This window comes from Dama dama, chromosome 22 (assembly GCF_033118175.1).
Source record: "Dama dama isolate Ldn47 chromosome 22, ASM3311817v1, whole genome shotgun sequence".
Lineage (NCBI taxonomy): Eukaryota > Metazoa > Chordata > Mammalia > Artiodactyla > Cervidae > Dama > Dama dama.
In genome coordinates this window covers 13,154,098-13,181,616 of record NC_083702.1, presented here as the reverse complement: position 1 = coordinate 13,181,616, position 27,519 = coordinate 13,154,098, and the positions used below count along the sequence as shown (strand labels likewise).

General features: G+C 51.3%; 1 protein-coding gene across 3 annotated transcripts in view; it reads left to right on the top strand.

The window, feature by feature from the left end:
* Positions 1–4,079: 4,079 nt before the first annotated feature.
* DDX11 (DEAD/H-box helicase 11) overlaps positions 4,080–27,519 on the top strand; it is a 30,717-nt gene continuing 7,277 nt past the window's right edge. The window contains exons 1-15 of one of the 3 annotated variants that reach the window (XM_061124685.1): positions 4,112–4,213; positions 9,029–9,167; positions 9,444–9,591; positions 12,742–12,990; positions 13,651–13,737; positions 13,982–14,130; positions 22,507–22,552; positions 23,348–23,455; positions 23,646–23,733; positions 24,113–24,327; positions 24,754–24,906; positions 25,915–25,961; positions 26,282–26,361; positions 27,171–27,215; positions 27,308–27,375. In XM_061124685.1, the coding sequence (XP_060980668.1) occupies positions 9,448–9,591; positions 12,742–12,990; positions 13,651–13,737; positions 13,982–14,130; positions 22,507–22,552; positions 23,348–23,455; positions 23,646–23,733; positions 24,113–24,327; positions 24,754–24,906; positions 25,915–25,961; positions 26,282–26,361; positions 27,171–27,215; positions 27,308–27,375 (1,479 nt within the window). In that variant the 5' untranslated portion in view covers positions 4,112–4,213; positions 9,029–9,167; positions 9,444–9,447. Of the gene's footprint in view, positions 4,214–9,028; positions 9,168–9,443; positions 9,592–12,741; positions 12,991–13,650; positions 13,738–13,981; positions 14,131–20,984; positions 21,066–22,506; positions 22,553–23,347; positions 23,456–23,645; positions 23,734–24,112; positions 24,328–24,753; positions 24,907–25,914; positions 25,962–26,281; positions 26,362–27,170; positions 27,216–27,307; positions 27,376–27,519 lie in introns of those variants that run through there. The other 2 variants (XM_061124686.1, XM_061124687.1) reach the window with 2 other exon arrangements.

Below are 27,519 nucleotides of genomic sequence, written 5' to 3'. Positions count from 1 at the left end.
GACAATTACTTTGAGACAATTTTTAAATGTGGAAACAAGCAGTGGTTATATAGTAAATGCAACATTTACATAAACTTAAGACTGAAGCATCAGAGACCTTTTCAGGATTTTGATGGGCCTCATTCCAAAGGGCCCGTTCTCCAGGGGCTTCCCGGATGGCACTAGTGGTAAAGAATCAGCCTGTCTTTGCAGGAAATGCAAGAGTTGTGGTTTCGATCCCTGGGTTGGGAAGATCCCCTGGAGTAGGAAATGGCAATGCACTCCAGTATTCTTGCCTGGAAAATTCCATGGATAGAGAAGCCTGGTGAGGTGTAGTCTACGGGACCACAAGGAGTCGGACACAGCTGAACACAAATATATATATAGAAGACATTAATCCATGGTTTGTGTTAGGAACTGAATTGTGTCCGATTTAAAAATTAAATGCATTCCAAAGGGTGACAGTACTTTGCCCTTTTCAAACTACACCAATCAGTGATAGTTGGAAGTACTGACAAAAAACAGACTCTGGAATCATCCTTTTGTAAATTCCCACCCCCAGGTTTTTACACAGCTTGTCACACCGGCTCTTCTTCTTGAAAACCTTTCCTTCAAGCCTCAGAAACTGTCCCTAAAGTTTCTTATCTTGCCAGGAAATCACACCAATTGCCAAGGTCATTCCCAGGGACCACTTAGCATAAAATGCGCCCAGTTGTAATGTCATAGGCCCATCCTGAGATATTGTGATAATAAATATATTTTTGGCCTCTGTCCCAGCTCCCAGCAGAGCTCCTAAAACCCTTGAAATTTCCCTAGTGAGGAAAGAGATGCAGGTGTCTCTTGTTATATTAATACTGTGATTCTGGGGAAGCCCCTAGGTAACCAGCCTAAGGCTGTGAGCCAGGGGAACAAACTGGGTGACTGGAAGGTGGGAATGGTCAGGTCCATCCCCAAGCCTCCTGGGAGGGGAGGGGGCTGGAGATGGAGTTCAGTCACCAGTGGGTTCCTTGGTGGTCCAGTGGTTAAAACTCTGCCTTCCAGTGCAGTGGACGCTAGGCTAGTTCAGTCCCTGTTTGGGGAATGAAGGTCCCATGTGCGGCAAGATATGGCCATTTAAAAAAAAAAAAAGAAATCACCAATGACCAATGATTTCATCAACTTGCGCCTACGTAACGATGCCTCTATTAAATACATGGAAAGATGAGGTTTGGAGAGCTTCTGGGTTGGTGAACTCATGGAGATGTGGGGAAAGTGGAAACTCCGTTCCCTCCCCATACACTTGCCCTGTGCATCTCTTCCTCCTGCTGCTCCTGAGTTATTTCTTTTTACATAAACTGATGTTCTCGTAAGTAAAATGTCTTCCTCAGTTCTGTCAGTCTCTCTAGCAAATTAATCAAACCCAAGGAGGAGCTTGTGGAAACCTCTGATTTACAGTCAGTAGCAGCTTTCAAACTGTGGTGCTGGGAAAGAGTCCCTTGGACAGCAAGGCGAGCAAACCAATCAATCCTAAAGAAAATCAACCCTGAATATTCATTGGAAAGACTGATACTGAAGCTCTAATACTTCGGTCACCTGATTCGAAGAACTGATTCACTGGAAAAGACCCCGATGCTGGGAAACACTGAGGGCAGGAGAAGAAGGCAACGGAGCATGAGATGGTTGGATGGCATCATTGACTCAATGGACATGAGTTTGAGCAAACTCTGGGAGACAGGGAAGCCTGGTGTGATGCAGCCCATGGGATCACAAAGAGTCACAAAGACATGACTGAGTGACTGAACAAGGTGAGCAGCACAGATGACGACCTGGCCTTGGGGTTGCTGTCTAATGTTGCAGTCCTGTGGGACTGAGCCCCTAACATGTGGGATCCCAGTTACCTGCAGGTAGTGTCAAAACTGGGTTACTGTGTGGTGTTGGAAAACACACACTTGACATGCCTTCAGAAAAGCTCACAGGAGTCATGCAGTCTAATCCCTGAGTGGCAAAGAAGAACCACGTCTGAAGAGGTGAAGGAGATGTGCTCTACCCTCCTGACTAGGTGAATCCCCCGAGGCAGGACTGGGGCCAGTAGCAACAGTCCTCAACTTGGCTTCCAGAACTGAAAGTGTCTGAAGAGCTTTGGTACCATAGTCCTTTCTGTCTCAGTGCAGAGAAGAATTCAGTAAGAGCAAAGTGGTAGACAAGTGATTTACCAGAATAGGACATGTGTGAGGCTTTTAAGCAGGCGGGCAAGAAATGCCATATGCTGAGGACGTACTGGGCTACAGTTTGATAATCAAAGGAAAAGTGGGGAGGGGGATAAGACCTTTTTTGTCTTTCTTGAGTAGACGTCATTTTCATTATTAGTTCCTCCTCCAGGTTAAGCAGGGGAGTTTTCTTGTCCCTGCATGGTTAATCTAGGTCCACAAACAATATTATTTTTCATCTGTGCAGAGAGCATGTCCTAGGGGTCACTAACTTACTGAGCTCACTGGGCCGGATGTGGGGCTCATGCCACCATTGTCTTATTGTTTGGGGGCATGTCTCGTGCTTCTGTTGCTTGGTTGTGTTGCTAAGCACACCTGCTTTCTTGAGTAATCATTAACTTACAGGAGTCTCCCATCTTTCTACTTAGAATCCCTTTGTGGGATTAACTATTTAATCACTTAGTCTGTCTCAACCCTGCTGAGGTGGGCTGGGGAGGTGCGGTCCATTCTAGAGGTAAAATAACTGGGTCTCACGTTAAGGTCAGATAGGAGCCGGGTCTATGACCAGATTGAACTTCCGGGCTGCTCACCCTCCACACTGCGTGGTGGTCCATGGGATTGCAGAGTTGGACACGACTGAGTGACTGAACAACCACCCTCCACGAGGCAGAGTCAATTTCCTGACAGGGGGTTGTGGTGAGGGAGAGTACAAGGCTGACTGCCGGACTGAGCCGGGAGCACAGCGGCTGTAATCTGATTGGTTGGAGGTGAGGTAACAGGGCAGTGTTTCAGGTTTCTTAATCTTCAACCTTCTGGTTCCAGACAGTCTGGGTTTCACGCGCTTGTGCTCAGCTTGTAGCCACCATCCTCCCCGGGGTGAGGGTCTCAGTTCCCACAGAACTACTCAAAGATGGGTGTTAGATTATTATGTATACGTCTTGAGGAGGCTCTAGGGCTGTTTTATCAATGAACGATGGTCCTAACTTCTGTTTAACTGCTCTTCCTGGTTCTGTGTTCCTTTATCCGTAATTGCCTGTGCCTTCCCTGTGGAACTCAGGAAGGGTATCAAAAGACCAAAGCCTTTTTCTACAAACAAGGAGGAGAACACGGAGAGGCTTTTTCACCTGGGAGACCCCTGTAGGGTGCTTCTGGGTTCCAATCCCCCCTTTTCTTGGATAATTTTCAATCCTGAGGGCAACAGGTGCAGGATAAGGAAGGGAATAAAGTTTTAGATAAAGAGGTTAATGAAAAACTGGGCAGAGTAAGCTGGTTTTACCAGGCTCAGTTCCAGGGCCAGAATACAGGCTTCCTTAGTCAGCTACGCACCTGGTCCTTAAGTGTTTGATGTGCTAGGTCGCTTCAGTCGCATCTGTTTGCGACCCCCATAGACTGTAGCCCACCAAGCTACATGGGATTCTCCAGGCACGAATCCTGGAGTGGGTTGCCTATGCTCTCCTCCAGGGGATCTTCCCAACCCACGGATCGAACCAGTGTCTCTTAAGTCTTCTGCACTGGCAGGCGGGTTCTTTACCACTAGCGCCACCTGTTTGATAAACATGGTCAATTGAAGTCAACCGACTGCGCTCAGTATTTATGGCTGCCAGCTGGCAAAGAAACACGCCCCCACGGATGGCGGCGGAGGGCGCAGAGAAGGAAGTGTACAGAGCGCAAATCACGATCCCTCCGCTGGGGTTCCCGCCCCAGCTGAACCCGCCGGGCACGCGCAGACACCAAACGCGAACTCCATCACCAGGAGAGCCAAGGAGCGCGCACGCACAGTGACCCCAGAGCGCAGCGGCGGGGCGCTCTACTGGGCTATGGAGACAGAGCCCCGGACCAACCGGCCGCGCAAGCGCAGTGGCGCAACACGGGGACCCGCCCCACCGAGCCCGGGGTGCGCACGCGCAGTGCTGCGGGGGGCGTGCACCGCGGCGTGCTGCCCTGGGAGACGCTGACACCGGCGAGGAGCCGGAGTTTCAGGTTCAGCGGCGTCCGCCTGGACTGCTCGCCGGTCTGGCCTCGGCGGAGCAGCCCTGACGACGAGGAAGGTGAGCGCGTTGCCGAGGACGTGGAACGAGATGAGAAAGGGCAGACTGGTGGATAAGCCGGGGAGCGGGACTAGCCGGTGGCGGGAAAGCGTCCTGGGGCGGGGCCGCCGTGTGATCGACAGGCCAGGCACCAATGGGAGGGCGGGAGAGGCCGCGGGGCGGGACCTGACCGTGAGCTGGCGGCTACAAGGCGGTTCCGCCGGCGGTGCTGAGCGCGCTTTGCAAGTGGTAGTACCTGCTGGTCCCTGCAGGGCCACCGAATGCGCCGTTCCCCGTCCCCTGCAAGGGACAGAGTCCCTTGGACTGCAGGGAGATCCAACCAGTCCATACTAGAGGAAATCCGTCTGAATATTCATTGGAAGGACTGATGCTGGCTCCAATACTTTGGCCACCTGATGCGAAGAACTGACTCATTGGAAAAGACCCTGATACTGGGAAAGATTGAAGGCAGGAGGAGAAGGGGACGACAGAGGATGAGATGGTTGGATGTCATCGCCAACTCGATGGACATGAGTTTGAGTAAACTCCGGGAGCTGACGTTGGGCAGGGAAGCCTGGCGTGCTCCAGTCCATGGGGTCGCAGAGTCTGACACGACTGAGCGACTGAACTGACTGCCCCCTGCAGCTGGGGAAACGGAGTCAGAGATGTGGACTTAAGCGGGGATACAGGCGGGATCCCAGATTGGGCAGTCTGACCCCCAGAGCCATCCTGCCACTCAGCGAACCCGGGTGGAGCAGTGGCCAGCCAGGAGGCCTGGGACGGATGGAATTGACCAGACTGTGGGAGGCAGTGCCTTGAAAAGTGCAGCTAAATCGTCACACTTTGTGACAGCTCCGAAGGTGTAGCTGGGTGGGAGAGAAGCAAGACAAGGCTGTGGGGTTGGGGCCAGCTGGCACCTCTCAGCCCCGCCATCCCAGATTCACAGCAGGTGGGCTAGAGCCTGGTTGTCTCCCAGGTGTGTGCAGTTAAAGCACTTTAGGGGGGGAACAGTAGGATGGTACCTGGAACACAGGCGTCTCACCTGCTCAGGCTGCCATAGGCTGGGAGGCCTGAACAGAGAACTTCTCTCTCCCAGGTCTAGAGGCTGGGAAGTCCAAGGCCCCCAGTCCTATAGAGGTCAGGACCCCACTATTAGGACTCCATGTGATCCTAATTACCTCCTTCACTTAATGTTAAAATGTTAGTCGCTCAGTGGTGTCCGACTCTTTGCAACCGCATGACCTGTAATTCCACCAGGCTCCTCTATCCATGGGATCTCCCAGGCAAGAATACTGGAATGGGCTGCCATTTCCTTCTCCACATTTAATATTAATGACTCCCTAAAAGCTCTTTCTCCTGATACAGCCTCATGATGAGGGTTAGGGCTTTTAACACATGAATTTGGGGTAGGGGGAACACCATCAGTCTGTAGCAAGTTTGTACCCAGGTAAATAAGTGATCATCGAAGACTGAAGTAAATGAGCGCTTTGAGGACTTGTGTGCACCCTGATGCTGGGAAAGATTGAGGGCAGGAGGGGAAGGGGACGACAGAGGATGAGATGTCTGGATGGCATCACCGACTCAATGGACATGAATTTGAGTTAACTCCAGGAGTTGGTGATGGACAGGGAGGCCTGGCGTGCTGCAGTCCATGGGGTCGCAAAGAGTCGGACACGATTGAGCGACTGAACTGTGTACCTGAGATGCCTTCACGTGTCAATGAGCATGAGTGAGCATGCGATTGCATGAGATTGCCGTTCCTTGTGTCTTTACACTGGTGGGGAATTCTAGGGACAACTTGTGTGTGTGTGGCCTCATGTCCAGGCAACCAGCCTGAAGAGATTGGAAAAAGTTATACCAAACATCTTTAAACAGCACTTAGTGAATCCTTTATTCTTGGATTTAGCTAAACCCTTTTTTCACTTATGGTTTAGCTTGTGCTGCTCCTGGAATAATGAGATCCCTAATTACCACCCACAGAGAAGTGAAATAATAATTACTTTTGTTCTTTATTGTTTCGTGTTGTCATTCTAAAGTTTGGTAACCAAGTCTTTTCATCCTACTTACCCTGGTGGGAGGAAGATTAGAAATCTACAGCTCAGGAGCTCAGAGGCTGCTGCTGCTATTTAGTCGCTTCGTTGTGTCCGACTCCCTTGTGACCCCACAGGCTGTAGCCTGCCAGGCTGCTCTGCCCAGGCAAGAATACCAGAGTGGGTAGCCATTCCCTTCTCCGGGGGATCTTCCTGACTCAGGGATCAAGCCCAGGTCTCCTGCTTGGCAGGCGGATTCTTTAACCACTGAGCTGCCTGGGAAGCCCCGGCTCAGAGGCAGATATATGTTAAAATCTTGGATTCAAGCCCTTGCTGAGTGATTGTGAGCAAATCACTTAACTTTTCTGAGCCCCTGTTTCTTCAACTGTGAAATAGAACTAATAAAAATCCTGACTGCATAGGGTTGTGAGGTTATATGAAAACAGTTTGAAACCATCAAAGAACTGGCCCTTGGACTAGATACTGAAGTCATAGATCTCCTCTCCCCATCCCTCTGAAGAACAGAAACCCCCTCCCACAGCCCCTACCTCAGACTGGCTATTCATTTATCACCTGTTTATTGATTGCCTGCTAAGTGCCAGGGCACCTGTTCTGAATGCTAGGGGGCAGGGAAGAGCAAGGCAGACAAGGTTCCTCCTTTTATGCTATTTATATTCTAGTGGGGGAGGACAGTAAATAAGTTCAGATAGTGCTGAGAGCTATGAACAACAAAAATACAGTGTTTCAAATAATGAGATAAAAGAATGACAAAGAGCAGTGTGTGTGTTTGGAGGGGAGGTGTTTGACCATTAGAGGGTGGCAGATAGAGTGAGAAGCCTCTGAGGAGCTGAGTCCTAAATGTCCAGGACTCCGGTCCCCAAGCAGAGAGGGACGGCAGGCAGAAGGCCCAGGCTGATTAGATCATGGCTCAGCCAGTGGTCTCTAGGCTGTCGAGTGATCTATCTTTAAAGACAGGAGATTTGCAGGGCAGGGATAGAGATGCAGATGTAGAGAACAGACACGTGGACACGGGGTGAGCAGGGACGAAGGGAGAGTGGGATGAATTGGGAGATGAGGATTAACATATATGCACTCCCATGTGTGAAACTGATAGTGGGAAGCTGCTCTTCACACAGGGAGCTCAACTTGATGTTCTGTGATGACCTAGAGGGGTGGGATGGAGGAGGGCTGGGAGGGATATCCAAGAGAGAAGAGAGATGTATCCATATACATGTATTCATGTAGCTCATTCCCGTCATTACAAGTTAAGTGTTAGTCACTTAGTCATGTCCAACTCTTTGCAACCCCATGGACCGTACTCACCAGGCTCCTCTGTCCATGGGATTTTCCAGGCCAGAATACTGGAGTGGGTTGCCGTTCCTTTCTGTAGGAGATCTTCCTGACCCAGGGATTGAACCCAGGTCTCCCTCATTGCAGGTGAAGTCTTTACCGTCTGGGTCACCAGTTAAATGCCAATTAAAAAATAAAAGGGTCGGGTGGTGGGGGGAGCTCAGATTTCTCTCCTGGGATTTAGAACTAGGAAACAGAAGACTTTGCTTGACAGTGGGAGCTGAAGCCAGAAGTTAAGGGGGCTGCAGAGGCAGCATGCAGGCCAGCGTTGGGGTAAAGCTGAAGCCGCGATTGAGCAGAGGAGGCTGGGCAGGCTCCACGTGGCATGTGTTGGAGCAGAAGAACTGGGAATCCGAAGGCATTTATTGCTGGTGGACTTCCTGGAACCGTCTTAAAACCTGAACCACTCTGCAGTTCTGGTCTGCAAGAAGTAGTACCCAGTCCATGGCTTCTGCTCTTGGATTTCCCAGATTGGCTGTATTCTTAATCTCTCAGTATGTATCTTTTCAGTAAATCTCCCTTTTATTGATGCTAGTTCTCTTTTGCCGACACATGAGTTGGACTAGAACAGCCATGTGAACCTGGGCTTGGATCCCTGGGTTTCCTTTCTGAGCTGAGTCTTTGAACAGTTATTTAATTTCTGTAAGTGTCAGGATCCAACAACTATATCCTTACAATGTTGTACAGATTAAACAAGATGACAAAAATGGAAGGGCCTGTGGAGTGATTTACACAGGGCAGGTATTTGGGGTTTGTTAGGGCCTGTCTCCTTTCCCTCCATGTTTTAGTGGGTTTTTGATTACAGGCCTACCTCTGCTATTGAACTGTCCTGGTTTTGTCATCCTTATTTTTATCGTTCCACCTCAGTTCTTGTTTTAACTTTCCCTAAACTCTTTAACTGGAAGAACACCGTGCAACTCCCTCTCCTCATAAATGAATCAATATGGTCACTGGTCTTCCTGAGGCCACTTGTGTAGCAGAGGTGTACATGGGATTTAGATTTATTCATATTTGTACTGAGGTGAGCTGGTCCTGTTTACCTAGCTCAGAGCAGTGACTTCCAAAGAGAGAGAGCGGGGGCCAGGATGGAAGATGGTGATTAAAGAAAGAAAGGGTGTGTAAAAGCTGTCTCAGAGAAGCCAGGGTCAGAAGAAGAGGAAAAGATGGAATAAACACGGAACAGAGAACTTTTTCTTGGACCTGGGCGTGCAGAGGCAGAGCACTGCTGCGACCTCAGTTCTGGGACGCCCTTCCAGTCGGTCCCAGGCCAGGGCCACGCAGAAAGCTTTCAGGAAGGAGGTGGGACCGTGGTTAGGGGGCGGCTCTAGTTTGTGCTGGAAGTGGGGGCTGGGATGAATTAGAAACAAACTGAAGATGCCTGTCTGATAGGGGTGGGTGTGTGACATGTGGAAAAGCTATGCTTGTGATGCTCCGCCTGTGGGTCACGACCTCTTAGGTCTTCAAGGTAGAGGAAGAAAAGCAGTGTCCTGGGATGCCGGGAGGTGTGGCCGGAAGGCGTGGCGTCGGAGAAGAAAGCGAAATGGCTGCAGAAATAATGACAGGCCGTCAGGGGAAATCTCCAGGCCCTTAGAAAGGTGTGCAGGCAGGTGGGGCGGCAGGGGTTTCTGTTAGGGCTGCCTGGGCCAAGTTCCCCTGTGTCCAGTTTTGATGAGTGTCTCTGGATGAACTGCGACTCTGGCCAGGCCTCATGGGGAGGCCCACAGTTGGAGAGAGCATGACTTTTGCTTGCCAAAAATGGTCCCCCCTGGGGAGAAAGTGGGTAACTAGTACTGAGGCTGCTCTTAGGAACTGTTCGATATCTCAGGCCAGTACTTGTCTATCAGAGAGCTGCTGGCTTTCTTTCCCTCCAGGATTATGGCCGACAAGACGCAGGAGGCTGGTGGCGTCCACTTCCCGTTTCCCTTCACACCATATGCCATCCAGAAAGACTTCATGGCAGCGCTGTACCAGGTGCTGGAGGCGGGCAAGATTGGGATATTTGAGAGTCCAACCGGCACCGTAAGTATGACCAGTGGGGGCCTGAGAAGGTCTGGGGAGACGCTGTTGACAAGTCAGAGGACGCCAGCATGCCCGTCTGCCTGCACAGAGAGTCATGGTGTGAAGCTTAGAAAGGTCATTCTTTCTATTTATCATTCTGAGTAAGTCACTCCTGTCTATTTATTAAACAGTTAAACACAGCCCCGGGGTCACAGAAAAATTAGGCTGGAGGCACATGAGAATTTGAATGGTGTAGAAACCACGACTCGGAGCACTGAAACCGTCCATCTTGCTCTGAGCACACAACTGAGAAACAGAAATTACTCTGGCTTACTCACAGATCACACACGGGTTTATTCTCCACAAATTGGGTCACCAAGGGCCAGAGTAACCCAGTCCGGAGCCCCTCAGTTTTCCTTCCTGGCCTGGAAGGAGGGGTTTGTTAGAGGTTGACCACTGAGGACTGTTGGGGTCCTGCTCCTCTCTCGCACTTTATTGTTGCAGCAAGTGCCGTGTGACAGTGGGCTGCCCGTGTGGGTGTTGCTGTGACCTCCTGGAGGACCTTTCGGGCCTCTCCTCTGTGTCCCTGCCACCTGGGGAGCTTGGCCCAGTTGGCCCGGGATGGTAATGTGTGTGTTGAGTGAATGAACAGAGGAAAGTGACTCATGTCGTCTCATCCGCTGATGGGAGTGTGTCATCCTCTCCTGGGGAGACACAGGCGGGGCTGCTCTTCTGGTTCCGTTTTGTTCCTTCAGACGCAGTGAGTGGGAGGGAGACTCCCTCCTGCGGATTCACACAGTGTGGGTCACGAAGATGCTATGCGGGATGAGGATGTTGTGTGGGACGAGGATGCTGTGCAGGTTGAGGAGTTGTTAAAGCAGCTTCTTGCTGCCAGTCTCCAGCCCTCCATTTACAGCCAGTGCACGTGGGGAATTCCCTTGTGCTTCCACTGCAGGGTTATGGGTTTGATTCCTGGTTGGGGAACTAAGATCCCAGGTGCCATGCAGCGTGGCCAAAAATAAATAAATAAATGCAGTGCATGGGACTTCTCCCCTCCCAACCCACTGATATACTGATTGGGATCAGGAGCAACTTCCTGTAAATAGATCTGAGGAGGTTCAGGTCCTTGTCTGACCATCTGCCTCACCTGATGTCATGAAGCATCTTTTCCTCTCTCTCTTTTTTTCTTTCCTTATTTTTAAAATAATTTTTTGTGTTTATTTTTGGCTCTGCTGGGTCTTCATTTGCTGCTTCCGCTTTTTTTCTGGTGGTGAGTGGGAGCTACTCTCTAGTTGCACTGTGCAGGCTTCTCACTGCAGTGGCTTCTTTTGTAGCAGAGTACGGGCTCTAGGGCATGTGGGCTTCAGTAGTTGCAGCTCCCAGACTCTGGAGCACAGGCTCAGCAGCTGTGGTGCGTGGGCTTAGTTGCTCTGCATCATGTGGGATCTTCCCAGATCAGGGATGGAACCCGTGTCTCCTACATTGGCAGGCGGATTCTTTACCACTGAGCCATCAGGGAAGCTCTGTTTATTTTTGGCCACACCTTGCAGCATGTGGATCTTAGCTCCCCGACCAAGGATCAAACCTGCACCCCCCTGTTTGGAAGCACGGAGTCTCAACCACTGGACCACCAGGGAAGTCCCTTGTCCTCCTCTCTTTAAAGTCACGTGAAACATTGAATCAAAGAACAGTGTGTGTAGTTTAAAAAGTCACATGTATCAAACTTGGTTCCTTGGACCGGTGCTTTTAACTCTCTTATCTATTTCTTAAATACTCTTGGTTTACATATGTTGAAATCACAAGCCGATGCTGCTGTTTTTTGCTTTATTGGCTGTGGTTGCTGGGGCCTCTTGCCATAGGTAAGATGGAGCTTTCTGACCGTCTCTTTCCTCTCCCTCTGCCCACCCTCCTGCTGCAGTTACATATTTTCGGTCTCTTTTTCTTCTCTTGAATAACTTTTAAGTCAGTAGTTGTCTTTTAAAGGTTTGTGTCACTTTCAGTGTGCTTACACCTGTTCTTCTCTTCACCATCCAGTAGTGTCTCAGCATCGCAACTCATCATACAGTCATCCTCTTTGCCTGCCTGCCTGGGCTGCCGTGAGAACACACCACAGACAGTGGCATAAATGTGGGAATTTATGGTCTCATAGCCTGGAGACTAGATGTCCAGAATCCAGATGTCGGCAAGGTCCCTCCTGAGGGCCTGGGGGAAGGATCTGTCCACGCCCCTGTCCTGGGCATGTGGACAGGAAGCTTCCTCCCGTCTCTTTGCATTGTCTGCCTTCGCTGCCTCTGTGTCCACATTTCCCCTTTTTATTATGCAAGGGTACTGTTTTATACACAGCCTTTCCTGGTAGCTCAGCTGGTAAAGAACCTGTCGATACAGGAGATGCAAGAGACATGGATTCGATCCCTGGGTCGGGAAGATCCCCTGGAGAAGGGAGTGGAAACCCACTCCAGTATGCTTGCCTGGGAAATTTCATGGACAGAGAAACCTGCCGGGCTATAGTCCGTGGGGTTGCACAGGGTCGGACACGACTGTCTCTCTGGATCAGGGCCCACCCCGTCTTAACTCAGGATGTCTGTTTTCAAGCAGGGCCACATTCTGAGATACCGGGGTCAGGGGGACACAATTCAACCCACGTCAAGGACCTCCAGGGAAAAGTCTGATGTTTAAACCAACAGATGTATTCTCCAGAACAATTGGTTTGCTTCAAAATTTCATAGCATTGGGACTCCTGGGGCCGATCACCTTCTGTCTGCGCAGATATGTTGACTGCATCCCTGCCTCAGCAGGTTGTATCCAGGATTTCATGATGTGCCCCTTTTTTTGGGGGGGGGGGCCTTAATTCATTTTCTGGGCTATTTATTCAGTTTCTGCCGTTCTTCTCATTGTGGTGACTTGCAGTACTTAAAGGTAGCTTGATAAACCTCTTTTATTCTTTGAAGAACACAGTGAAGACATATAATTAAAGAATTTCGCTTTTATTTTTCTTTTGTTCTTAGCTGTGCTCTAGGAAAAGGCCAGTTCCCTTCCCTCTTCTTCCTTTCCGAAGCGGGTCTTGGAGCGCCCTCTGATACTTAACATCAGATGCTTTATTACAACAGGAAAGGTCATTCGGGAAGCTGGGTCTCTTGGCCTCTATGTCTGAGAGGGTTTTTCTCCCTGTAGGGAAAATCCCTAAGTCTCATCTGCGGGGCCCTCTCCTGGCTCCGCGACTTTGAACAGAAGAAACGCCAAGAGGAGGAGCGTCTGCTGGAGGCTGGAGCCCCCGCCTCGAACAATGGGCTAGCCCCAGCCCCGGGTCTCCCATCCTCCTGCCAGGGGAACCCAGGCACCCCAGAGGCCACCGGAGAGCCCGACTGGATCACTCAGTTTGTGCAGAAGAAGGAAGAAAGGGACTTGGTGGACCGATTGAAGGTGAGATTGGGTTATGGGAGGTAGGGCGATCTGGGAACGGGGCATCCGTGGTGACTTCAGGTGAATCCCAAGGCTGGACAGCGTGTGTCCTTGCTGTGTGTCCTCTGGCCACCTCCTGGGTGGCTGGTGCTGTGCCCTCACTGTCCGTGTTAAGCTGATGTCACCAGGCTTTCTCTAGGTTGGCATTCACGAGTACGTGCTAAGTCGATTCAGTCGTGTCTGACTCTGTGCGACCCCATGGACTGTAGCCCACCAGCTCCTCTGTCCATGGAGTTCTCAAGACAAGAATCCTGGAGTGGGTTGCCATTCCCTTTTCCAGGGGATCTTCCCGACCCAGGGATCAAACCCGGGTCTCCTGCATCGGCAGGCGGGTTCTTTACCAGCAGTTCCCTTTCACTGCTGGGAGAGGAACCACACCGTTGCCAGTGGCAGCACGGGCCTGGCTTCCCTGGCATCGGACTCCTTAAGGGCCATGCTGGATGAAGAGTGTGTCCTTTCTACAGTGCTCAGGGTCTGCTGGCCATGCTGCAGCCGACGAGGCCAGCAGGGCAGGGCAGGCTGCCCATAGGCGAAAAGCCCTGGACTGGGGCACCCTGGCTCCAGAAGGGGCGTGCTCCGGGGCTTCCTGCAGGAGTCTCCCTTCTGGCGTCCCCCCTCCAGGAGGAGCAGGTCCGGAGGAAGAAGCGAGAAGAGCGCCTGCAGCAGGTCCGTCACAACGCAAAGCTCCGGTTCGCGGCCAAGCGCGTGGTGAGTGTGGTCCCCGGGACCGCATCCAGGCTGTGTCCGCCCACGCAGCTGGTCGGGGTGAGCAGCTGGGCCCTCGGCCCCTTCCCCGGGAGTGGGGCAGCCTGAGCTGAAGGACAGGTCCTGGGGCGTTGGCACCAGTCCCTCGAGGCCCATGTCAGTGGTGGGCGCACTGCCATGGCCGCCTAATGCTGCCTCGTCTGGGGTGGGGCACCGGCATCAAGGTTTCTTTCTCTTTGCCCCACAGAGACAGGAAGATGAGGAAACAGAGCGTCTGCTCCGGCTCAGCAGTGAGATGCTGGCCACAGGCACAGAGCCCGAGCAGGTGGCCTCTGGGGAGGAGGAGCTGGTCCTCGCAGAGTATGAGAGTGACGAGGAGAAAGGAGTGCCCAGTGGGTAAGAGCGTCACCTCCACCCACCCCCCTGCCTGGGTCTGTGCAGGTTTCCAGGGAGCAGCTCCTTCCTCCACCCTGAGAGGCAGGCCCCCTCTTCTGCAGTGAGGCCCCTCTTCATGGCATGGAGGATGCCCACAGCAGCAAGCCCTTTCTCTGCCAGCTTAGGCAGCTCCCTCCTCTCGGCGGTATTTGTATCTTGGCTCTGCATTCAGGGCACCATGGTCCAGCAGGGTGCCAGGCCTGGGCCAAGGCCACCAGCTGGGGACTTGAACCCCGCTGGTCTAACTCTTAAGTCTCAGGCTCTAGCACCAAGTCAAGCTGTGTAAGGCTTGTGAGGTAAGCCCTCGAGTTGTCCTCAGGCTGAGTTTTACTTAACCTAAGGCTTCTGTTGGTCCACACTCATAGGTTTCTAATTTGTGAGCTATTATTCCTGAGTGAACTAGAAATGGCTGGTTTTGATTTGCATTTCTGTGTTGATTAGCGATGTTGAACACCTTTTCACGTTCAGCTCTGCTTAGTCACATCCGACTCTTTGCAGCCCCATGGACTGCAGCATGCCAGGCTTCCCTGTCCTTCACCAACTCCCAGAACTCGCTCAGACTCAACTCCATTGAGTCGGTGACACCATCCAACCATCTCATCCTCTGTCATCCCCTTCTCCTCCTGCCTTCAATCTTTCCCAGCATCAGGGTCTTTTCAAATGAGTCAGTTCTTCATATCAGGTGGCCAAAGTAATGGAACTTCAGCATCAGTCCTTCCAGTGAGTATTCAGGACTGATTTCCTTTAGGATTGACTGGTTTGATCTCCTTGCAGTCCAAGGGACTCTCAAGAGTCTTCTCCAACACCACAGCTCAAAAGCATCAATTCTTCGGTGTTCAGCTCTCTTTATAGTCCAACTCTCACACCCATACATGACTATTGGAAAAGCCATGGCTTTGACCAGGTGGAGCTTTGTCAGTAAAGTAATGTCTTTGCTTTTTAATATGCTATCTAGGTTGGTCACTGCTTTTCTTCCAAGGAGCAAGCATCTTTTAATTTCATGGCTGCAGTCACCATCTGCAGTGATTTTGGAGCCCAAGAAAATAAAGTCTGTCACTTTTTCCATTGTTTTCCCATCTATTTGCCATGAAGTGATGGGACCAGACATGTGGACCACAGCCTTGTATAACTCAATGAAACTATAAGCCATGCCATGTAGGGCTACCCAAGACGGATGGGTTATGGTGGAAAGTTGTGACAAAACATGGTCCACTGGAGAAGGGAATGGAAAATCACTCAGTATTCTTGCCTTGAGAACCCCATGAACAGTATGAAAAGACAAAAAGATATGACACTGAAACACATATAAAGGCAACAACACAAGAGATGACTCAACACATAGACATCACCAGATGGCCAACAGTGAAATCAGATTGATTATATTCTTTGCAGCTGAAGATGGAGAAGCTCTATACAGTCAGCAAAAAGAAGACTGAGAGCGGACTGCGGCTCCGATCATGAACTCCTTATTGCAAAATTCAGACTAAAATTGAAGAAAGTAGGGAAGACCACTAGACCACTAAGGTATGACCTCAGTCAAATCCCTTATGATTATATAGAAGTGACAAATAGATTCAAGGGATTAGATCTGATAGACAGAGTGCCTGAAAAACTATGGATGGAGGTTCACAGCATTATACAGGAGGCCGTGATCAAAACCATTCCCAAGAAAAAGAAATGCAAAAAGGCAAAATGGTTGTCTGAGGAGGCCTTACAAATAGCTGAGGAAAGAAGAGAAGTGAAAGGCACAGGAGAAAAGGAAAGACATACCCATCTGATGCAGAGTTCCAAAGAATATCAAGGAGAGATAAGAAAGCCTTCTTCAGTGATCAGTGCAAAGAAATAGAGGAAAACAATAGAATGGGAAAGACTAGAGATCTCTTCAAGAAAATTAGAGATACCAAGGGAACATTTCATGCAAAGATGGGCACAATAAAGGACAGAAATGGTATGGATCTAACAGAGGAAGAAGATATTAAGAGATGGCAAGAATACACAGAAGAACTATACAAAAAAGATCTTAATGACCCAGATAACCATGATGGTATGATCACTCACCTAGAGACAGACATCCTGGAATGGGAAAGTCAGGTGGGCCTTAAGAAGCATCACTGAAGAAAGCTAGTGAAAGGGCTGGAATTCCAGTTGAGCTATTTCAAATCCTGAAAGATGACCCTATGAAAGTGCTGCCAGCAAATTTGGAAAACTCAGCAGTGGCCACAGGACTGGAAAAAGTCAATTTTCATTCCAATCCCAAAGAAAGGCAATGCCAAAGAATGTTCAAACTACTGCACAATTGCACTCATCTCACACACTAGCAAAGTAATGCTCAAAATTCTCCAAGCCAGGCTTCAACAGTAAGTGGACTGAGAATCTTCCAGTTGTTCAAGCTGGATTTAGAAAAGATGTCTGCCAATATCCATTGGATCATCAGAAAAGCAAGAGAGTCCCAGAAAAACATCTGCTTTATTGACTATGCCAAAACTTTTGACTGTGTGGATCACAACAAACTGTGGAAAATTCTTTAAGAGATGGAAATAGCAGACCACCTTCTCTGCCTCCTGAGAAATCTGTATGAAAGTCAAGAAGCAACAGTTAGAACCAGACATGGAACAATGGACTGATTCCAAATTGGGAAAGGGGTATGTCAAGGCTTAATATTGTCACCCTACTTATTTAACTTCTATGCAGAGTACATCATGCGACATGCTGGGCTGGATGAAGCACAAGCTGGAATCCAGATTGCCAGGAGAAATATCAATAACCTCGGATACGCAGATGACACCACCCTTCTGGCAGAAAGCGAAGAAGAACTAAAGAGCTTCTTGATGAAAGTGAAAGAGGAGAGTGAAAAAGTTGGCTTAAAACTCAACATTCAGAAAACTCAGATCATGGCATCTGGTTCCATCGCTTCATGGCAAATAGATGGGGAGACAATGGAAACAGTGAGAAACTTTATTTTTTGGGGCTCCAAAATCACTGCAGATGGTGACTGCAGTCATGAAATTAAAAGACGCTTGTTCCTTGGAAGAAAAGCTATGCCCAACCTAGACAGCATTTTATTTTATTTTTTCCCACCCTAATCTCTTCAATTTTATTATAGGACACACTGGGGACAGAGGAGGGAAGTGGAGGAGGGGTGACAAGAAGGCAGCTGGGGGCCTCCCCCACCATGCGCCTTTGAGCACAGCAGGGGGTCAGGCAGAGGCTTCAGGAGAGGATGCAAGAAGTGCAAGCGTCACCTTCCATGGGACAAGGATCCCTCATCATGGCGTTGGCCTTCTTAGCCCAGCGTGAGGGGAAGAGTCTGCTGGGTGGGAGGGCTGAATGTCTGCTGACACCGGGTGGCTACTGGGACGGGCTACTGCCACCCACGCCTGGAAGCACTGAGACATGTTTAGTACCCTCCCTCGCTGTAAGCGGCGTGAAAGCACTGGCCCCCAGGAGGGACACAAAGATCCCGGCCACGCCTGCTGGCTCATGCCTCATTTGCTCTAGAGAAGACAGGGGAACCCAACATTTTGGTTTGAAAGGCTTTCTTTTTCGCCTCGGTGCAAACAGGCAGGGGAGAGAGGTGGGAGGGACAAGACAAAACACTCCCAACATAAGTGAAAGTGAAGTTGCTCCGTCGTGTCCGACCCTTTGCGATTGTAGCCTACCAGGCTCCTCCGTCCATAGGATTTTCCAGGCAAGAGTACTGGAGTGGGTTGCCATTGCCTTCTCCAGATAGACAGGATTTTAAAAAGCAGAGACTTTTGCTGACAAAGGTCTGTCTAGTCAAAGCTGTGGTTTTTCCATAGTCATGTGTGGATGTGAGAGTTGGACTGTAAAGAAAGCTGAGCGCCGAAGAATTGATGCTTTTGAACTGTGGTATTAGAGAAGACTCTTGAGCGTCCCTTGGACTGCAAGGAGATCCAACCAGTTCATCCTAAAGGAAAGGACTGATGCTGAATATTCGTTGGAAGGACTGATGCTGAAGCTGAAGTTCCAATACTTTGGCCACCTGATGTGAAGAACTGATTCATTGGAAAAGACCCTGATGCTGGGAAAGATTGAAGGTGGGAGGAGAAGGGAACGACAGAGGATGAGATGGTTGGATGGCATCACTGACTTGATCAACATGAGCTTGAGTGAGCTCTGGGAGTTGGTGATGGACAGGGAAGCCTGGCATGCTGAAGTCCATGGGGTTGCAATGACACGACTGAGCAACTGACTGGATGGATGGGACTGGATGCCATGATCTTAGTTTTTTTAATGTTGAGCTTTAAGCCAGCTTTTTCACTCTCCTCTTTCACTTTCATCAAAAGGCTTTTTAGTTCTTCTTCGCTTTCTGTCATAAGGGCGGTGTCATCTTCATATCTGAGGTTATTGATATTTCTCCCTGCAGTCTTGATTCCAGCCTGTGTTTCATCCAGTCCAGCATGTCGCATGATGTACTCTACATAGAAGTTAAATAAGTAGGGTGACAATATACAGCCTTGACATACTCCTTTCTCAGTTTAGAACCAGTCCCTTGTTCCATGTCTGGTTCTAACTGTTGCTTCTTGACTTTCATACAGATTTCTCAGGAGGCAGGGAAGGTGGTCTGGTATTTCCATCTCTTAAAGAATTTTCCACAGTTTGTTGTAATCCCCACAGTCAAAGGCTTTAGCGTAGTCAATAAAGCAGAAGTAGATGTTTTTCTGGAACTCTCTTGCTTTTTCTGTGATCCAGTGGATATTGGCAATTTGATCTCTGGTTCCTCTGCCTTTTCTAAATCCAGCTTGAACATCTGGAAGTTCATGGTTCACATATTGTTGAAGCCTGACTTGGAGAATTTTGAGCATTACTTTGCTAGTGTGTGAGATGAGTGCAATTGTGCAGTAGTTTGAACATTCTTTGGCATTGCCTTTCTTTGGGATTGGAATGAAAATTGACTTTTTCCAGTCCTGTGGCCACTGCTGAGTTTTCCAAATTTGCTGGCAGCACTTTCATAGGGTCATCTTTCAGGATTTGAAATAGCTCAACTGGAATTCCAGCCCTTTCACTAGCTTTCTTCAGTGATGCTTCTTAAGGCCCACCTGACTTTCCCATTCCAGGATGTCTGTCTCTAGGTGAGTGATCATACCATCATGGTTATCTGGGTCATTAAGATCTTTTTTGTATAGTTCTTCTGTGTATTCTTGCCATCTCTTAATATCTTCTTCCTCTGTTAGATCCATACCATTTCTGTCCTTTATTGTGCCCATCTTTGCATGAAATGTTCCCTTGGTATCTCTAATTTTCTTGAAGAGATCTCTAGTCTTTCCCATTCTATTGTTTTCCTCTATTTCTTTGCACTGATCACTGAGGAAGGCTTTCTTATCTCTCCTTGATATTCTTTGGAACTCTGCATCAGATGGGTATGTCTTTCCTTTTCTCCTGTGCCTTTCACTTCTCTTCTTTCCTCAGCTATTTGTAAGGCCTCCTCAGACAACCATTTTGCCTTTTTGCATTTCTTTTTCTTGGGAATGGTTTTGATCACGGCCTCCTGTATAATGCTGTGAACCTCCGTCCATAGTTTTTCAGGCACTCTGTCTATCAGATCTAATCCCTTGAATCTCTTTATCACTTCTGCTGTATAATGGTAAGGGATTTGACCTTTTCATGTATGTGTTGGCTATTTGTATGTTGCATTGGGCTTCCCTGGTGGCTCAGAGGTTAAAGTGTCTGCCTGCAATGCGGGAGACCCAGGTTTTATCCCTGGGTTGGGAAGATCCCCTGGAGAAGGAAATGGCAACCCACTCCAGTATTCTTGCCTGGAGAATCCCATGGAGGGAGGAGCCTGGTAGGCTACAGTCCACGGGGTTGCAAAGAGTCGGACACGACTGAGCTACTTCACTTGGAATAATGTTCATTCAGTTTCCCTGCCCATTTTTAAATTGGATTATATGGGTTTTTTGTTTGGTTTTTTGCTATTGAGTTGTAGGAGTTCCTAATATATTTTGGAAATTAACCTCTTATCAGATGGATGGTTTTCAAATATTTTCTCCCATTCCATAGGTTGACTTTTCATTTTGTTGATTTTTTTTTTTCTTTTGTCCGGAAACTTTTTAGTTTGAAGTAGTCCCTCTTGTTTATCTTTGCTTTGTTGCTTATACTTCTCGTATATTCCAAAAAGTCATTGTCAACACCAGCGTTAAGGAGCTTGTTCCGTGTTTTCTTCTAGGAGTTTTGTGGTTTCAGGAGTTACATTTTAAGTCTTTAATCAAGTTTGAGTTAATTTATGAGTGGTATGAGATAGGTGTCTAATTTCATTCTTGTTCTTGTGAATGTCTAGTTTTCCCAGTACCGTTTGTTGAAGACACTGTCTCTTCTCCATTGGGTATTCTTGGCCCCCTTTTCAGATTAGTTGACTGTATACACAAGGGTTGATTTCTGGGCTCTCAGTTCTGTTCTGTCGGTCTGTGCATCTGCTTTTATGCCAGTTGTTGTTTTTCAGTCATTAAGTAGTGTCCGAGTCTTTGCGACCTCATGGACTGTAGCCATCGGGGCTCCTCTGTCCTCCACTGTCTCCCAGAGTTTGCTCAGATTCATGTCCATTGAGTCGGTGATGCTGTCTAACCAACTCGTCCTCTGCCACCTTCTGCTTTACTGAACTTGTGTATTAGTTCTAACAAGTTTTGGAGTCACGTCTTCATGGTTTTCTACATGTAAAATCATGTCATCTGCAAACAGAGAATGCAATTCTTCCTTTCCAAATTGGATGCCTTTCATTTCTTTTTCTTGCCTGATTGCTCTGGCTAGGATTTCCAGTACTGTGCTGAGCAGGAGTGGTGAGCGTGGGCCCCCTTGTGTCTGATCTTAGAGGAAAAGCCTTTACCACTGAGTGTGATGGGACCTGCCGGCTTGTCACAAATGGCCTTCATTGTGTTAAGGTAGGCTCCTCTTCAGTTTGTTGAGAATTTCTATCACGAGAGGACATTGATTACTTTTTTAGAGCTGTTAGCTTTTTTCTTTTTTAAACAGAAATTTTATTTATTTATTTTTGGCAGTGCTGGATCTTCATTGCTGTGTGGGTTTTTCTGTAGTTGCAGTGCTTGGGCTTCTCATTGCCGTGGCTTCTCTGGTTGCGGGGCACGGGCTCTAGGGTGTGTGGGCTTCCGTAGTTGCTGCTCCTGGGCTCTAGAGCACAGGCTTTGCAGTCGTGGTGCACGGGCTTGGTTGCTCCGTGGCATGTGGGGTCTTCCCAGATCAGGAATCAAACCTGTGTCTCCTGCATTGGCAGGTGGATTCTTTACCACTGAGCCACCAGGGAAGCCCCAGATGTTGACTTTTGTCAAATGCTTTTCTTACACCTATTGAGATGATCATATAATTTTTTTTCTTTCATTCCACTAAGTGATTTATGACATTTATTGATTTACTTATATTGACACATCCTTGCATCCTAGGGATAAATCCTACTTGATCATGAAGCATGATGCATTAACATGCTGGTTTGCTGGTGTTTTGGTTGAGGATTTCTGTGTCTGTATTCAGTGGGGATCTTGGCCAGCAATTCTCTTCTCCTCTATGTCATTATCGACTTTGGTATCAGAGTGACACTGGCCTCATGAAATGAGTTTCGGACTGATCCCTCCTCTTCAGTTTTTTTGGAAGCGTTTGAGAATGATTGGCATTATTTCTTTATTTGGGGGAATTGACCGGTGAAGCCACCTGGCCCTGGGGCTTTTCCGTGTTGGTGCTCAGAGGCCTGCCCTGAGCCACAGGTTTCAGCACCTGGACAAGAACTGACACTTGTGACCCTGCCCAGGGCTAAGGTGCCAGGCTACTCTCCACACCCCATCCTGCTCTGGGGAGACAAGAGCAGCTAGTGCCCCACGGCCCTTCCCCCTGCCCCCCCATCCCCGGATTGCTGGCCTGCTCTCCTGCTCCTTGCCTGGGGGCCCCTGGGGGACACGATAAAGAACTCGAGTGCAGTTTGTCAGTATTCAAGCAGAAAATGCACCTCAGGGTCCAGCCAGGCACCTGATCCTGCAGCTTAACTTCTGTGGCTTCGATGCCCTGCGTCCTGAGATGCCAGCCTCTGAGGACACGCCCCGCTGGTTCTGACCCACAGGATGTGTTTTGCCTCCTCCCACATCCAGCCCCTCATGGAGGTCATGCTGACTTTGTCCTGGGTGGCCTATGGTTTAAATCCCAGAGCTGCCCGAACAGCCCTCCACAGACCAGGAGGCCGGCCCTGTTGATAACTCCTCTCTGAGAGCCTCAGGCAATGCACACTAATGCCTTTTAAAAAAATTGAATTCTGGGTGGATTAAAACAAAAACCAAAGTCTGAGAAGACTTTCTCCGTGCGTGTGTTTTTTCCTCTCAGAGTGGACGTGGATGAGGATGACCTGGATGAAGAACACGTAACGAAGGTGAGACACAGGGTCCTGGGTCCCAGGTGAGCCACCTGGGTCTGCAGGTGAGGCAGGAGCTTCATCTCCATGTCTCCAGCCCCCAAGTTTCCGGGTGCTTGCCAGGCAGGGCCCCTGGGAGATGCCTGCGCCCCAGGGCGTTGAAGGGCAGCCTCTGGGCCAAGGGCCCAGGTCTCCATGGGGGTGGTGGGAGGTGGATGAGGGGTGAATGCTCTGCCCCTGGTCTCCAGGGGTTAGTGGGCGGTGGCAGGTCCCTGTCCTTGGTCTGAGTGTGCATTTGCCTGGGGGCTGGGAGGCCTGTGTGGTTCTGACACTGCTCCGGCTTCCTGCACTGAAGACTTTTGGTTTTCTCTGTTGACATTAGATATCCCCCCCTCTCCTTTCCCTCTCCTGGTTCTCAGAGGGGCACACAGAGAGAACTGAGCTCAGCCTCCTCCTGCTTTATCCCCACCCAGCCCCCAGCCCCTGAGCCCTGGGAGGTGTGTGTGGACCCTCACTCCCACCCCCACACCTCTGACTCTCAGAGTCCTTCTGGTGTCTGAGTTACCACTGAGGGGACACTCCCTCTCCTGACATGACCGAGCCCCCCAGTGTGGCCGGAGCAGAAGCCGAGCGTGACCCGGGGCAGGGGTCACCTGGGGTCTGCCGGGGGTGGGGGGGTGAGGGGTGGTCTCCTTCTTTAGGTCTGAGTCCTGGCCGCCCTCCCCATTCCCTTGGCCTCTTGGGCCCCGGCCCTCCTCCCTGTGCAGAGTGTTTGGGGTGATGGTCTCCCCCGACCCCCCCTTCCCCCGGCAGATTTACTACTGCAGCCGGACGCACTCCCAGCTGGCCCAGTTCGTGCACGAGGTGCAGAAGAGCCCCTTCGGCCAGGACACCCGGCTGGTCTCCCTGGGCTCTCGGCAGGTGAGAGCCTGGTGCCATCCCGCTGGTTTCCATCCCAGAAGGCCAGGACCACCGTGGGGCTGAGGCGGGGCGCAGGGCAGGACGGGCCGTGCTGGTCCCTGGAAGGAAGCAGGAGGGCGGGCAGGCCAGGGGGCTCTCTCTGTGTTGCTGAGGCAGCCCCGTTTCTCTTGCCCTCTCCTCGGTCTTACAGAACCTGTGTGTTAATGGGGACGTGAGGAAGCTGGGTTCGGTGCAGCTGATCAATGACCGCTGTGTGGAGATGCAGAGAAGCAAGCATGGTAGCTGCCAGTGGCCCAGGCCTCTGGGACTCTCGTGCGGCCCAGGGCGGTGCTAGGAATGGTGGGGGGGAGTGGCTCTAAGGACGTGGGAAATGGTGGGAATGAGGGTAAGGTGGACCCGGCTTCCTTCCTAAAGAGCCTCACATGGGGAAAAGGGGCCTGTCTGCTTTTTGGTCCAGATCTAGCCCAAAACCCTGGCTGAGAGATGGTTTTGTGTAGGCCTTTGCTAGAAAGACAGTAAGATGCTGGGATGTTTCAATGAGACCATAAGCAGCAGCTCTGGAAGGTCCCGCCCTGTGGGAACGGGTCTGGATGGTATAGAACCACTCCTGGCCCCAGGGCAGCTGTGGCTTTCTGCCTTTGCCCCCGTGCCCCTCAGAGAAGAAGAGCATCACCGAGGAAGAGGAGCCCAGGAGGAGGAGGCGGAGGCAGGAGCCGAGGGCCACCTGCCCCTTCTACAGCCACGAGCGGCTGCAGCTCCTCCGGGACGAGGTCCTGGCGGGGGTGAAGGACGTCGAGCAGTTAGTGGCCCTGGGCGAGGAGGCTCGGGCCTGTCCCTACTACGGGGGCCGGTTCGCCATTCCCGCAGCCCAGGTGAAGACCGGGGGTCGGGCGGTGGTGGTTTTATGTGAGAGTGTATCGAGCCCACTTTGCAGATAAGGAAACCAAGGCTGAGAGGTTGACTTTCCCAGAGTTGCATGGCTCCAGGACCAGAACCCAGGGCTGTCTTGGGAGCACAGAAGGGGCTCTGCAGCCAGGGTCCCAGCTCCCTCCCCATGTCTGCCAGCGGTCCAGTGGACTCCAGTTTTATCGGTTTCCCGTTTGGTCCACACAGGCTTTCCGGGCAGGGCTTCGTGCTCAGAGCACAGTGCGCTGCTCTGGCGGTCTCTCTGCTGTGTCCCTGCACGTGTTCTGGGCAGGAAGTGGAACCAGTGCACACTTGGGCTGCAGGGTGGCTGGGCCAACCCCTCTGGGGGAGAGAGGGGGTCCCGCCCCCTCAGGCCCTCTCTCCCCCTCCAGCTGGTGGTGCTCCCCTATCAGATGCTGCTGCACGCGCCCACCCGCCAGGCGGCGGGGATCCGGCTGCAGGGCCAGGTGGTGGTCATCGACGAGGCCCACAACCTCATCGACACCATCACCAGCATCTACAGCGTGGAGGTCAGAGGTTCCCAGGTGGGTGGGCCTCTGTCTTCCCGGGCCAGGGCGTGTGCTGAGCTGAGGCTGGGACCCCCCCCCGCCACATCCCCCCCCCAAACAGCAGGATTTAGGACTGGGCCCAGCCTGGCAGCGGGCACTCTGCATGGTCCTCCCTGGGCTGTGACCCGAGGCCTCCAGGTCAGAGTGGCAGGGTGTGAGAAGCAGGGGTGATCGTGCAGCCGGGTGTTACAGTTGACACTGCTGTGAGGGATGCTGGAGACGGTTTACAGCCGCTGTTTGCTCATTGCTTGTTACGTGCCCTGCACCACGTTGCAGGGGGGACACCTGACTCTACATCAGGCTAATCCTATTGATGCTGAGAGCTCAGAGTCTAAAGGAGGTTAAGCGCTGTCTCTTGAGGGCTTCTGTGGTGGCTCAGACAGTAAAGAATCCGCCTGTAACATGGGAGACCTGGGTTTGATCCGTGGATTGGAAAGATCCCCTGGAGAAGGGAATATGTAGGTACCCACTCCAGTATTCATGCCTGGAGAATCCGTATGGACAGAGGAGCGTGGTGGGCTACAGTCTATAGGGTCACAAAGAGTCGGACACGACTGAGCGACTTTCAGGTCAGTGGATTTGACCACTGGCTCCTGATCCTTAAGCCCACATGACGCTCCCCTCGACAGACCTGGGCCAGGGTGTGAGGGTCGCCTTGAACCGTCTCTCTCAGCAGATGGTATGTCCCTCCTGTCCCAGGAGACGCTAGCAGAGATGTTTGTTACATGCGAGCATCGCTGTCTGGCCTTTTCCCCGACCCTCACTGGACACCCCAGCAGTAGTCTGCCTCCCCCTGTCTCTTGGCCACACCAGCCGAAGGGCCTTGAAAACCCACACCTTGGTCTGCCCCAGCTCCCCCTGCATTTTGACTGCCCCCGAGTGTCCTGGGCTGGCACAGTCAGGCATCCAGGGGTCACTGGCATCACGCAGGGGGGCTCGCCCAGGCCTGCTCTGCCCTCTCACCCATGCTGTTTTCTCCCCCAGCTCTGCCAGGCCCACAACCAGCTGCTTCAGTACACGGAACGATACGGGTGAGATGCTGCCTCCTGGGGGGTTGGGAAGGCCCCGCTCAGCCTTGGTGCCCCAAAGCCCACCTGCGAGAGGAGGCATCGTGGGGTGTCTCTGGCCCGGGCTCAGAGCGGTGGGCTGGCATGCCCTTCACCTCCTGGTTCGTTGGGCTTACATCCCACTAGGCCGTGGAGGCCTTGGGCCCCGGCCAGCCTGTCTTCTGGGAGAGCTGGCTGCAGCCCGTGCCCCATTTGGGAAGGTGGTAGGTGGGAAGGCCTCAGCTCAGACCAGGAGGGGAGTTAGGATCCCTCCCACTGACGTGCTCGGGCTTCCCCCCTCCCAGGAAGCGCCTGAAGGCCAAGAACCTGATGTACATCAAGCAGCTCCTGTACCTGCTGGAGAAGTTCGTGGCTGTGCTGGGCGGTGAGGAGCCTCCCCACCCCCACCCCCCCCCCCGAGCCTGCCGGAGCCTGGTCCCCAGATGCCAGTCAGCACCCCCGGGGTTCTGGTCGCAGGCATTGTCTGGGCCATTGATTTAGGAATCCTCATCTGTCCCTGCTTAGATCTTTTTTAGAACTTGGATGTGTATGCCTCTGTCCTAAGTCCTTTTTACTTGGCCAGGCCCTCTCCTCGGGTGGCAGTACCCATCACATGTTGTGCTACAAACGTGTACATGACCCTGACGGTGCTGGGACTCGGGGCTCGGTGCTCCCGCGACGAGGGCGGCATAGGCGTGCTCACCCTCAGGGCAGTAACTGAAGCCCAGCGTGGCCGGCCGCTGGTTCGGGAGCCCAGCGAGAGGGACTGGAGCCCCTGGCTCCTGGCCCCACACGCCTTTGTCTTACTCTGTGTACCAGCGTCCCTTTACTGAGTCGCTTTACCCATAGAAGCTGAAGTGCAGAAGGGCGGGGGAGTTTCCAGGGGATGTCTCAGGTCGGCATCTTCGCTTGGTTTCTGCCCTCCAACCTGGGAGTCTCCTGCTCACGCCTGTAGGAATGGGGTGTGGGGACACCTGTCCTTGCCTTGCAAAGGGTGACATCACCAGGCGTGGGCTGCACATGCAACACTTCCGGGCCCCTGGGACATCCTGCCCCCCTCCCGTGGGTCCTTTGGGTGCTGTAAAGGGCAGAAGACCCCTTCAGACAGGAATGTTCTTGTTCGATAACTACAGAGTAGAGGGAGAAGACGGGGCCGGGCCCACTGTCCTGACCTGTTTGATTCTCTTTTTTTAGGGAACATTAAGCAAAATCCCAACACGCAGAGCCTCTCACAGGCAGGTAAGAGCAGGCGGCAGCTGTTGGTGAGCTTCCCTCCGGGATGCAGGCTGTGGTCCCCGGAGGGGATGTCAGGCCCGCATGTTTGTTCTCAGGGACAGAGCTGAAGACCATCAACGACTTCCTCTTCCAGAGCGAGATCGACAACATCAACCTGTTCAAGGTAGGTTGTCACCTTCAGGGGTGAGCACCCCCAGGCTTCTTTTTTGCTCCCCACCCGTGGGCAGGACTCTGCATGAAGACCGTGGAAGGAATCAAAAGTGAGTTCCTTTTGTCCTTGAGCAGCTCAGAGGCCTGAGGGTCTATG